At 45.2% G+C, this 11405-nt stretch overlaps 1 protein-coding gene across 1 annotated transcript in view; it reads right to left on the bottom strand.

The window, feature by feature from the left end:
- Positions 1-2590: 2590 nt before the first annotated feature.
- Tmem182 (transmembrane protein 182) overlaps positions 2591-11405 on the bottom strand; it is a 34379-nt gene continuing 25564 nt past the window's right edge. The window contains exon 5 of the mRNA XM_051204348.1: positions 2591-2852. Within this exon, the coding sequence (XP_051060305.1) occupies positions 2632-2852 (221 nt within the window). The 3' untranslated portion in view covers positions 2591-2631. The remainder of the gene's footprint in view (positions 2853-11405) is intronic.

Raw genomic sequence — 11405 nt, 5'->3', positions numbered from 1 at the left:
TAAAACCTCAGTGGGAGCCACTATGATTTTATCTAGATAGGAGTGAAACTCCAAGATTCAAAAGTAAACCTCCAATTTCTTCTTAAACCCTCTAGAGCAAGCGAGCCAGGGAGCATTGCTAAGGAAGATGGAAAATTCTAGGCATAGCAGCATCCTCATACCACGTAAGTCTTCCATCAATTTCTGTTGCTGCTTAACATCCAAACCTAAGCTGAGCACCACCTTTAAGGTGCACTGTGTTATTTCTCCAGCTGGCTTCAATTCATGTGTTACCTGCCACTGACTGACCTTAGCTCACTGAGAAGGTTCAATACACAGAGGCATCACAGCTGTCCGAAGCAGCAAGCCATCCCCCCCTTGCTTTCCTTATTCACGCTTTCCACCTGAGTCACAGGAGGCATCTCACTTGTTAATTGGAAAAGTCATAGCACGAAATCAACGCTCTTAAGAAACTTTAACCTTTCCCTTGACTGCTCCCAAACCGAGCCAGTGTACCTCAAACAGAAATACACACAGCATGGGCAATCTGAGTACAGTGCCCCTCAGACATGAAGCCGTCACACTCATTTTCAAGCAGCCTATGTAACAACCCAGCAACCGCGACTCACCGGCAACTCGTCCACTTCTTAAGTATCTGAAAACGGTACTTAGCATCAGTGTGTCACATTACAACTCGGGAAGACTTCTGCCGTGTGGATCTGTGTAAATTGTCATAAACGTCAGCTAATTGGCCAATTGCCTTATGATAAACACACAGTAGCCACATAAGTGAATTGGGGAATAAGGGCAACCATCTGAAGTTTATAAATATTCAAACTTTTACTAGAAACAGCTTGCATGTGAAGTTTAAATGGCATACAGTCCGGAAAAAGGTTCCATTCCAAAGTTCTACAAAAAAAGGAGTTGTATGTTCAGATGACACAAACCAACCAGATACATCTATCTAAGCATCGTCTGGAAAACTTAATCGCATGCCATAGCTTAATATCGCGGGCAATATGCATAACAGAACCCAGAATTACTTTTCTGGTAACCAAGCCAAAGAAAGCAAGGAAGTAAATGGAGCAGTGTCAAACGGAAACAGAAGACAAAGGGAAAGTAACACTGGCATCCCTGAAGTGATGGGTGAGGTGAGCTAAACTCCTGGAGCTTTACAGACAGCTGTTTCCATTTCAGGCAAGTCTGATCACAGAGAGCAGATAACTCAAGCTCCTGCTACTCTTCCAGTTCTCTCTGTGTGTACACAGCAGGCTTCTCCACTGTCTCTACGGGGTCAGAGGCGCTGACCCTCCTTCCCCGGCTGCTTTCCCAGGTGGTCATCCCCCTGCATCAGGGCTGCCTTTCCTTCTGGCTACAACCACAGAAGGCACCGCTGTGTCCCCAGCAAAGCTCAAGTACTGTGGATTTCTGTGCTCATCGCTAACACCCAAACCGTCCTTGATGGAAACTTGCAGAACGCAAGTACCAGCAGAGGGAAACCTCTCAGATGGACTTCATCTCAATCAACAACCCTGGCAAATGACCCTCTTTGATATGCACAAACGACTGTGCTAGTGATTAATAAAGAGTTATGTTTCCCCACAAAACCTTTTCTTGCAGGAGGTTATAGGAAACTGTGGGTCTGGGAGTGTTAATGCATCCACTGCATAGAGGAAGGTATTGAGGGACAATATGAGAAATCAAATGATCGGAGGAACTGGATCCCGTAAAATGTCGGGGAAAGTTAATATGCCGTGGTCTTCATAAAGCAAGGCTATTACAACCCTCACATGGAAGTATCTGGAAGCTTTATAGCTGGGGAATATTAAAAGCACGTCCTCTCAGTAAATTTAAACGTGCTGAACATCGTCGCAATTTTAAGTTTTAAGTGGGGGGTTTTAAAATATCAAATAGAATTATGTGCTCAGGTGAGGCGCTTGGCTTTTCCATATTTTATACCGTGTTACAATCCAGGGTTCGCCCCCTGTAACTTCCTGCGGTTCTAATCTGCATTATATACGCTTTGCTATGTGGATCTGCTGCTTTTCCGACGGTTTAAGGTTCCTGGAAGCATGCATAACGAGGAAAGAAAACTCAGAGCACGCAGCCAGTGATAAACTACAATAAGGACACTTGGTACAACTGTGTGGCCCATTTGAACTCAGGTTCCAGTAGCAAGGACAACAGCCATCTATTTTTAAATGATGAATCATTTGCTCACAGAGTCAGCGGCTGAGTGTGTCTGTGGATGGCACGTAGGTGGAGAAGAAACAAAATCAGTCATTTGACATTTGGGTTCCGGTCTTGATTATTCTCCTTATTAAAAAAATAAAATAGCGGAAGTGAGTGTCAAGGAGACATTCAGCCCAAACTCGACTCTCTGTGGATGATCGAATTTGCACTCTGCACTTACTGCAAACTCGATAATGGGCCCTCTACCTGCTCTCCAGGGAACTAATTCCTTCCCCAACACAGCTTTGGGTTCTAGAGAAGTCAAAGGACTTCCTTATGAGGGGGGTAAACCACGAGTAAAATGATTTCATTACAAAATAACAACTCTCAGTGTACATCAACTGATTTTATGCTGATCATCATCGCCAACACAAAACGGAAGTGGGAGGTATGATGCCTTGGAAACCGCAGTGGCAATGCTTAGTGATGTAGCTGAATGTGCCGTCCGACGACTAGAAACAGTAACCCGGCTAGCAGGGAAAAGAAGATGCCGGCCGGGGCCAGAAAAAAAGACCAGCCGTACAGAACAGAAGGGGTGAACTCCCAGCAGTCCTTCATTTTCGTGGCTCTATAACTTTCCATGTCCACCACCGCCTGCACCCAGATGACATACAGCATCACCGCCAGGAAAAACAGGATACCTGAGGAGGAGAGAAGACCGTTAACCCTTCCGGAGGTACCATCCCGCACCCCCAAACTGCCCTCTTTAAGGGTAAACGCCTTAACCCTGAGCTGGATCGGGCACCATGTGCAGCCTGAAGGATCTGGACCAGTCCTAGAACTTGGGGGCATTTGCTGTTGTCCAAAAGGTCAAATCAAACATGCCAATTACAGTTATGCTCATTGACTTAGTGTATTGAATAAATAACCGGCGTTGAAGAAAGTCCACTGATGTGTCAATAACCCTGAGATAATCAGCTTCTAAACAGAGAGTGCTTACTTTGGCTCACAATTTCGGGGGCTTGGCCCTGTGGCTTTGAAGATAGTTGGCAAGGTGAAACATCATACTGGAAGCACTTGGCTGAGGATACTGTCATTTAAGAGAAGTGATAAAGAACCAAGAGAGAAGGAAGAGGCTGAGTCCCAACATCCCTTCAAGAGCATGTCTGTTGCTAATGACTAGCTTTCTTCCACTAGGCCCCGCCTCCCAAAGGTTCTACCATCCACAGTAGAGAAACAGGCTGGTGTCTAAGCCTTTAACACGCTTCATTTGGAGAATACCCAGATCCTAACGATAACAAGTGTAAAACTGTCCCACAGCTGAAAACTAACCGCATCCCTATTGCTAAGGGCAGAAATGGCAGCATATGGGTGGAAGAGAGCAGCTTTTAAGAGCCCAGCCATCCAACTTTCCTCTGCACGCCACTGTTGGCTTACTACACTGAAGCTGACACACCACCCCCAGGCTGTCAAGTTCAGAAAGCAGAATCCCGAGCAAGGATCAGACACAAAAGAAAGGTTTGTCACCAGGTCGAGATACACTAGTATCTGAGTTTAAACCTCCTCATAATGACCATTCTAGCCACAGATCAGCGTGAAATCAACCAGTATGTTTCCCCAATAAGACAGGCTCTTCGCTCTATGATTTGTATTGTAAGTGCATACACTGGCCCACAGGGTGAAGCAACCACCAATGGGTAGCAAATTCATCAGAGAAACTGCAGAGGCGTAGCTGGAGAGCGAATTCTCGACAAAGCTTTACTTGAGATTTTAGCAACAACATGGCTATACCATGTGTAAAGCGGTGGCTCTGCCTTCAGATGAATTTCTACGTACACAGTGTCCTCTGCTAGTGTAAAGTGTGGGACACTTGCATAATATCCTTTGCCTCCTGAAAACACAGTACAAATCCCCGTCTCATTTCCTGATGCGGTTTCAATCCCCCTTCCATAACGTTTTCAGACATTCTTATTAAAAAATGAAATTGCCTTTGTGAAAAACCAGTCACCCCTTTATATGTATCTTTTTCAAAAAACCGTTATTTGATTGGGAATGTTAAAAGGTTCACTGTGGCCAATAACGTGGGTGATTATTAACAAGAAATAACTAATACTAAAACAATGCTGTTATCGGAAGAGAAACTGCATCACAAAAGCATTTAAAAAAAATAGTCATTTCTTTAATTCACTAATCCGTTCATGACACAGACCATTTAATTGATATGAAATCAGGTTACTGTCTTACCCATGGGGTAAAACACACCCAGTACCTCCTTAACCCATTAAATGACAAATGGCAAGTGGGCATGGGAGATGTGGGCAAACGGGGGGAGGGGGAGGTATTCACAACACCACAATGACTTGACTGCTCATGCAGGAAGAGTTAGTCACGAGAACCTGTACAAGGCCCGTGGTCAAGAGGGGAGTCAGGTAGCCGCCATATACAACTAAGCTAATCAAATAAACAAATCATCAATTCTAATTGGAGCTCTACGGAAAGAATAGAAATTGAGGCTGCCCTCTGTCATGTCAGAATGATACTGAGTGCACCAAAGTAAGTTCACAATAGTCAGTAGGTGGGTGACAGAAATGAGAAACGCAAATGATACAATGGATACTTCCCACGGGCTCAGACCTTCCACAAAACGCTAACGGTAAAGGAGCGAAGGGACCTGCCTAGTCCTAATGCCATGCTGTTCAAAATGATCGAAGCTACCATCACCAGGGCTATGCAAGTCAAGGTGAGGGGGTGGGAGGGGCTACTAAGTGGATTTGGTGCTGCAGCAAAATGCAGACCCTAATTCAGTCATGAAAAGGCATCAAATCCAAACACAGCACCGTCCCAAACCATAGGGCTGTGCCTTGCAAAAAATTACAAGGTCCTGAAAGCTGAAGAAAAATTAGTTCTGGTTTAATTGATACAAGTAAATATATCCATGGCCCAGACTCAGATCCCCTGCTATGAAACTAATTAGCGGGACCCTTTCAAAAATGATAATGGGGGACTGGGCAAAAGCACTTGCAACTTCTGTGTAACATTAAAGATATTCCCAATCCAAAGAAAAATGAAATGATTGAAGGGGGAAATGGGGCAAACCTGTGGCCACCTGGGTGGAGGAGGAAGACGGTGACATGTATTCCCATCAGAGACAGTGACCATCCCTTTGGTAGGGCGTTGAGACTTCAGACTCACTCAGTGACAGTGACTCTGAGATGCTGAGTGGAGGGTCTCCATGGGACACTCCATTAACCCATTGTTATCTGTTTGCAGAATAGGATTTATTTATAGAACATGAACACTGATAGGCTTGGGTAACAAGGGAGCCACATTTCAAACCCACCTGCCACAGTGGCTTTAGTGGAAGAGAAAACAGTGCTAAGATCTAGGCAGCCACTTGTTCTGAAATAAAATGTGATTATATATTTCAAAAGCCCAAACTCTTTTATGATTAAATTTTATGATACCTGTTTCCTGGAGTCTAATTTTCAAAATCAAGAAGTATCTCCCCAGAGGAAAAATTAAAGAATGGTCTCAAAGACCGCTAGGATTTATGGTCATGCTGAACAATGGGTAAGGAATTGAATGACCTGAAGGGCACATTGAATCCCTCATAGATAGCGTGTACAAATGTCATTTAATCCTGTACATTTTACATGGATCATCTCCCCAAAGTTATTTTCTTTTATATGCCTAAATTCAATTTGAAAACCTATGCTCCACTCCCCAGAAAAAAGGGGGGTGGTTAACATTCAGTTACAAATGGACATTGAACATAGTCCTCGATGATAGAAGAAATCAGAGAAGGTGAACATCATAAGGGCTCCCACAAGGCCAAGACAATCTCCTCCACATAACAAGAAAGATGGTCCGTGTGTGTGTGTGTGTGTGTGTGTGTGTGTGTGTGTGTGTGTGTGTGTCCCTCACAGGCTTGGGCATTTGAATACCCGATTCCCAGCAGGTGGCATTTTAGGCAGGAGGTTTGGGACTTGACCTTGCTGGAGAAAGTGTGTCCCTGGGGATGGGCTTTGAGACTTTGTTTTCTCTTAGAATCAAATGATACTGTTTTTATGTATCTTATTTCGGAAGTTTAAAGCAACTAAGGCATTTTGTTCAACACTCTGGAGTTCCCTCCACGCATTTTCTTAGACATCTCCACTGTCGTTTCTGCATTATTTTGAGTCAGTTCTAATTTCTCTTGCAATTATTATCAATATGCTAGTCTGTCTGACATTCACCACTGCACACCCCACCCTACCACTTTCCAAATATAACTGCCTCTTCCCTCTCCCTCTCTGGAGTGATGACTCTTACCTCGTTAGCTGACCCTACATACTACATACAATAATTTTCAGCATTAAACATCCTTGTGCTCAACACAATGAACACCATTGAGAAAGAGTAATTACCAGAGAATGATCAACATGCAATTAGGCTTTCACCTGAAAAGCTCAGTTTTGTTCAACCCTAAAGGGGGATTTTATTCACAACCCTTGAGCTTCAGGGTGTGTTTGAGAGGCACCAGTCTGGATTCTGACCGCCCTGGCTTTCATGACACTTCACTGGCTGGAAGACTTTCCAGTGCTGAGTACCCCTGGGCATGTGTCTCACTTCTCTATCTGTTACTTCATTGGTAAAGTGTTGACCAGTTGAGATCCCAAGTAAGAAAGAGGTCACAGGGAAGAAGAGAGGCACAGCACCCAGCACTGTGATTCTTAAGAGGTTGTCAGCTATCGTCATCCTCATCGTCGTCGTCATCGTCGTCATCACCATCACCATCGTCATCACCATCACCATCGTCATCATCACCATGACAGTGCCTGGCATGAGTTTCTGCTAATGGCTAGCGAAGAATGTTATTTCCAGTGTTCTGCAGCACCACAGAGCCTCATGTGACCACGCTGTTTCAGAACTGGTCTGTAAAGCAAGTAATCCAGTCCCCCCCCCCCCCCCCCCCCTGCTTCCTTCCAACTCTGAACCAGGATGGAACATTTACCTCCAGTGTCTTTTTAGAACTGTCCAGCAGATGGCACCAAGCTTCCCTACAGTCTCAACCGGTATTTTTGAAAAGCACAAACCAATCCAGACTGGGGGCTCAGCCCATCTGAAGGGTGTTTTCTGCTTTATATTTCCAGTTTACCAAACCTCTTGCCCCTCCCCACCAGCCCTTTCATTATAGGAAGTGAAAATTCTTTGTAGCACAGCCTCCATGCACATGTCAATATGGCTGTCCCAGTGGATCTATACTAAAATGAGCTTTTCCTGTACCCATCACTCCTACTTCCCAGAGAACTTAATAAGAGGGAAAAGTGTGAGCAGCTATAAAAGTTAGTGAAGACATAAACACAACATTCCTCTGCAAAGCTACCGTTCAGGGGGGAGTTTAGAATGATACAGGGTTTCTGCCGGACAAGCATAGGTTCTGCTCACAGCCTGGAACTTTCATAATACAGACACTTGGGTCGCAGTGCAGCGGCCTAATTCCTTCTTGCTCTGGGTCTCTCCTCCTCCTCCTGCTGTGGTCACGGTCTCTCCTCACTTCTCTCCTGTTCTTTCCTTTCTTTCTTTCTTTCCTTTTCTTTTGTGTGTGTGTGTGTGTGTGTGTGTGTGTGTGTGTGTGTGTGTGTGTGTTTGAGACAGGGCTTCTCTGTGTAGCTTTGGAGTCTGTCCTGGAACTCCCTCTGTAGACCAGGCTGGCCTCAAACTCAAAGAGATCCACCTGCCTCTGCCTCCAGAGTTCTGGGATTAAAGGGTGTGCCACCAATGCCCAGCTCTCTCCTATTCTTTATATGGAAGAGCATGGCTGGAATGGAACAAGGCGTGCATAGAATACCCCCGTGTGAACCTCGTGTTCAATCTCAGCCAGAGGGAAAGGAGCCTCTAAGCTAGACCCACTGGCTTCTGATAGCTACTTCTCCTCACACACAGGAAAACAGCTCCACTAGGAGATCGCTCTGAATGCTCCTGTCACATGTAGAAATAAGTGTGATTCCTTAGGAAGCTTCGGAAACTCTTGCAACGTCCTCGATCTTCCAAAAGAAAACAGCCACAAACCCTACAGTCTTCCCAGCCAGCCTTTGCTGACACTGTGTTTCTAAGATGGCTCACATCCCAACACTTTTTTATAGCAATTCTTCCAGAACAGGGTGGGGCATGGCAAGCCATTGAAGGCTGGGATCCAGGCTGTTTGTCCTGCATGGTGGGAGATTTCTATAATTCATGCCAGCCCATGTCCCTGGTGAGCAATGTTAGCCCAGGGAAACAGCTGCCCTGGAGGAGGAGCTCACTATGAGGTCAGAATATGGCAAAGCATACAGGTAGGACATGAAATGGGCTCTGCCTCCATCGCTTAGCTGGGACGTCCCTTGTTTCCATTCAAATTGCCCAGGCTGTCACCCTTTGATTGACAAGATGATGACAACCCAAGAAGCCATCAAGGGGGTTAACCAAAATTTAGCTTCTTGCTACTCTGTGAAGGCAAGAGTGAAGCTTTTTTCTTTTTCCTGCTTCTACCATCAACACAAAAACTCAGCAGTCAGCCCAGGCACCACGGGGGACAAGGCAAGTTACCATACAGTGGGAAGAGAGCCTGCTTTTCCTGACTAGCTGGTGAAACAGCTTCTGGTGTCAGCTTTGAGTGTATTTGTTTTTATTCTATATGTATGGTGTTTGCCTGCATGTGTGTCTGTGTTACAGATGTTGCACTGATGTTACAAACTGGTGCTGGGACTCCAACCCAGGCCACCAGGAGGAGCAGCCAGTGCTCTTCTCTGGCTGAGCCACGCCTTCAGTCCCCTCCTAGTTACGATGGCTTACCCCTCCCGCCCCATTGCTGTGGGCTGTCCGGAGCGTGTGGTTCTGTGTCTTCACACACAGACATAGCTGCTCTGGCTGTTCTGTGCTAATGCTGGCATTAGGAATATTCATCTCCCTATGTTTAGATCCTCCTGTCTGCTCATTCCAATGCCTCCTCTGCTTTCCTTCCATGTCAATATCCAGAGAGAGGCAGATGCCCATCTTCTCTTCATCAGAGCCCTCCAGAGGTTTTCTAAGGCTTTTTCGGGTGTGTGCATCACTGAGGGTTACAGCAGCCTGGCAGTTACTACAGATTTCATTTAGATCTGCATCCCCTCAGGAAACGTGTGGCCTGGCATGCCCGAGGGAGGATCTCCCTGAGTACAGGGTGAGGCTACACCTGCTCTGCGAGCCCTGCCCTGAGTTGACACAGCATAGAGATATCATGGACCAACCCATTGCTCCCATGACAGCTGCAACATCATTGTCACTCTGCCAAGCACAGAATGCCCCACACAGGCTTCTGCTAATGACAAAGAGCCTTTGTGTATGCACACACCGCAGAATGGCCATTCGGAATTTGGTTGTTCCCTTCCCCAAGAGTCATCTGCCCAAATAAACAAAGTGCTCAGTCCTGTTTGTGGCATTGGTAAATTTGCCATGGTACACTGGGGCTAAGCTGCACCCGTTCCTAAGTGCCTGGCAGGGTCCTGTAAAGGAGCAGAGCAATCAGAGAGACTTGGGGGAAGTGATGGTCAGACAAGCCAGAGAAAAAATGGGAATGTGGGACCCTCAGCTCATACACTCACACATCTAACTAAATAAGGTATTGGACACTGAGTTCAGTGCAGCCCTGAAATGACATCCTGTGGTACTGCTCTCAGCATGGTACAAGAAGATCTTTCCTCTGGAGCATGGGGAGCAGCCCACACTTCCCATGGTCCCCTGTAAGATGGCAGATGATTCTGGAAGGATAAAACTATAAGGCTGTTAATAACAGACAGACGTCAGACTTCAATATCCTTCTGTCAATAGTGTTTAAAGACTGCATCTGGCAGGAGAAACTTCTAGCGGGTAGTTAGCTTTAGTTGTCTCTGAACCTGTGACTTTTCCTACCCCCAAATGATACAACGAACTGTGATGTTTTGTTTCAGGCAATGGTAGTTTTCTTCCTGCCCACGCAGAATTTATGGAAGTCCAGGGATCTACTGGCATAATCGCCTGCTTTAATAGGTTCCACAGTTGGCGCTGTACCAGCTCGGAGGAAAATGGTATTTCTTTTTTTAAAAGCTCTTCCAATAAGCATGTGATATCCTTTACATGAAACACCCCAAAAAGGCAAGCACATGGAAAGATGCAGGAGATTAGTAGTTTCTTGTAGCAGGGAGAAAGAGGGGAGATTGGGGTTCCTTTACAATATGATTAAAATATTCTGAAATCATGTGGTGGTGATGTTTGTACAAGTTCATGGATGTGCTAAAAATTCCACTGACTCACACAATTAAAAACAGTATGTGGGTTAAACCTTAGTAATGATGGGAAAAGATTAAATGGCCATGAGTTGTAATAGGTACAACCAACTAAAGGAAGTCATCAGAACAGAACGTAAAAAGAAGGACAGAACTGGTTAAATGGGCTACTCCTCAGAATGGGGTTGCATTATGAGAGGAACCATATGCAATCATTATCTTCGCTATGAAGAGCTAAGCACTGTGCTATGTAAAAAGGGAATTGCTAACTGATCACTGATTGAAATTTGAAGGTCAGCATCATGTACTGTCGTGCAAGGATCCTAAAGACAGCAGAGTATTCATCAGTGCCTTTCCTATAACTCTCATTACGGTTTCACATAGAAACGCTCTGTGTGGATGATGATAACTCTGGACTGGTGGGCCTGGGTTCTACAAGCAAAGACGCTGAGCAAACAGGAATAAGCCAGTAAGCAGCACCCCCTCCATGGTCCCTACTTCGATTCCTACTTTGACTTCCTGACCTGACTTCCTTCAGTGATGGACTTTGATGTGAAAGTATAAGCAAAAATATATTTTCTTTCCTTCCCAAGTTGATTTTGGTCATGGCATTTCATCTCAGCAATGAGAACCTTAACTAAGACACCATGTACCCTCTAGAAAATGTAGTCATTGTCAATATCAGCCTTCCATTTATATATAATAATATGGGTAAACACATTACAGATGAAAAGTTATAGAGTGCTATCCCTTCCATCAGGGCTAACAGTTAGCCTTGGCGTTTACATTTCTCTACTAGGGATTCGATAGGTAAAGGCTGCCAGCTCGTGGACAGTGGGAAGTCTGTAGGCATATCGTGTAGATCCATAGTGTCTCAGCTTCACGGTATTACCATTAATAAAAGCCTGAACTCTAGACCTATGTCTAAAACGGAAGGCAAAAAAAAAAAAAAAAAAAATACAGGGAACACGGCTAGGAACCACGCCTTGGGTA

This window comes from Phodopus roborovskii, unplaced genomic scaffold, assembly GCF_943737965.1.
Source record: "Phodopus roborovskii unplaced genomic scaffold, PHOROB, whole genome shotgun sequence".
NCBI classification, from domain to species: domain Eukaryota; kingdom Metazoa; phylum Chordata; class Mammalia; order Rodentia; family Cricetidae; genus Phodopus; species Phodopus roborovskii.
Note: the sequence above shows the minus strand (reverse complement) of the source record. Positions and strands in the feature narration are given on the sequence as shown.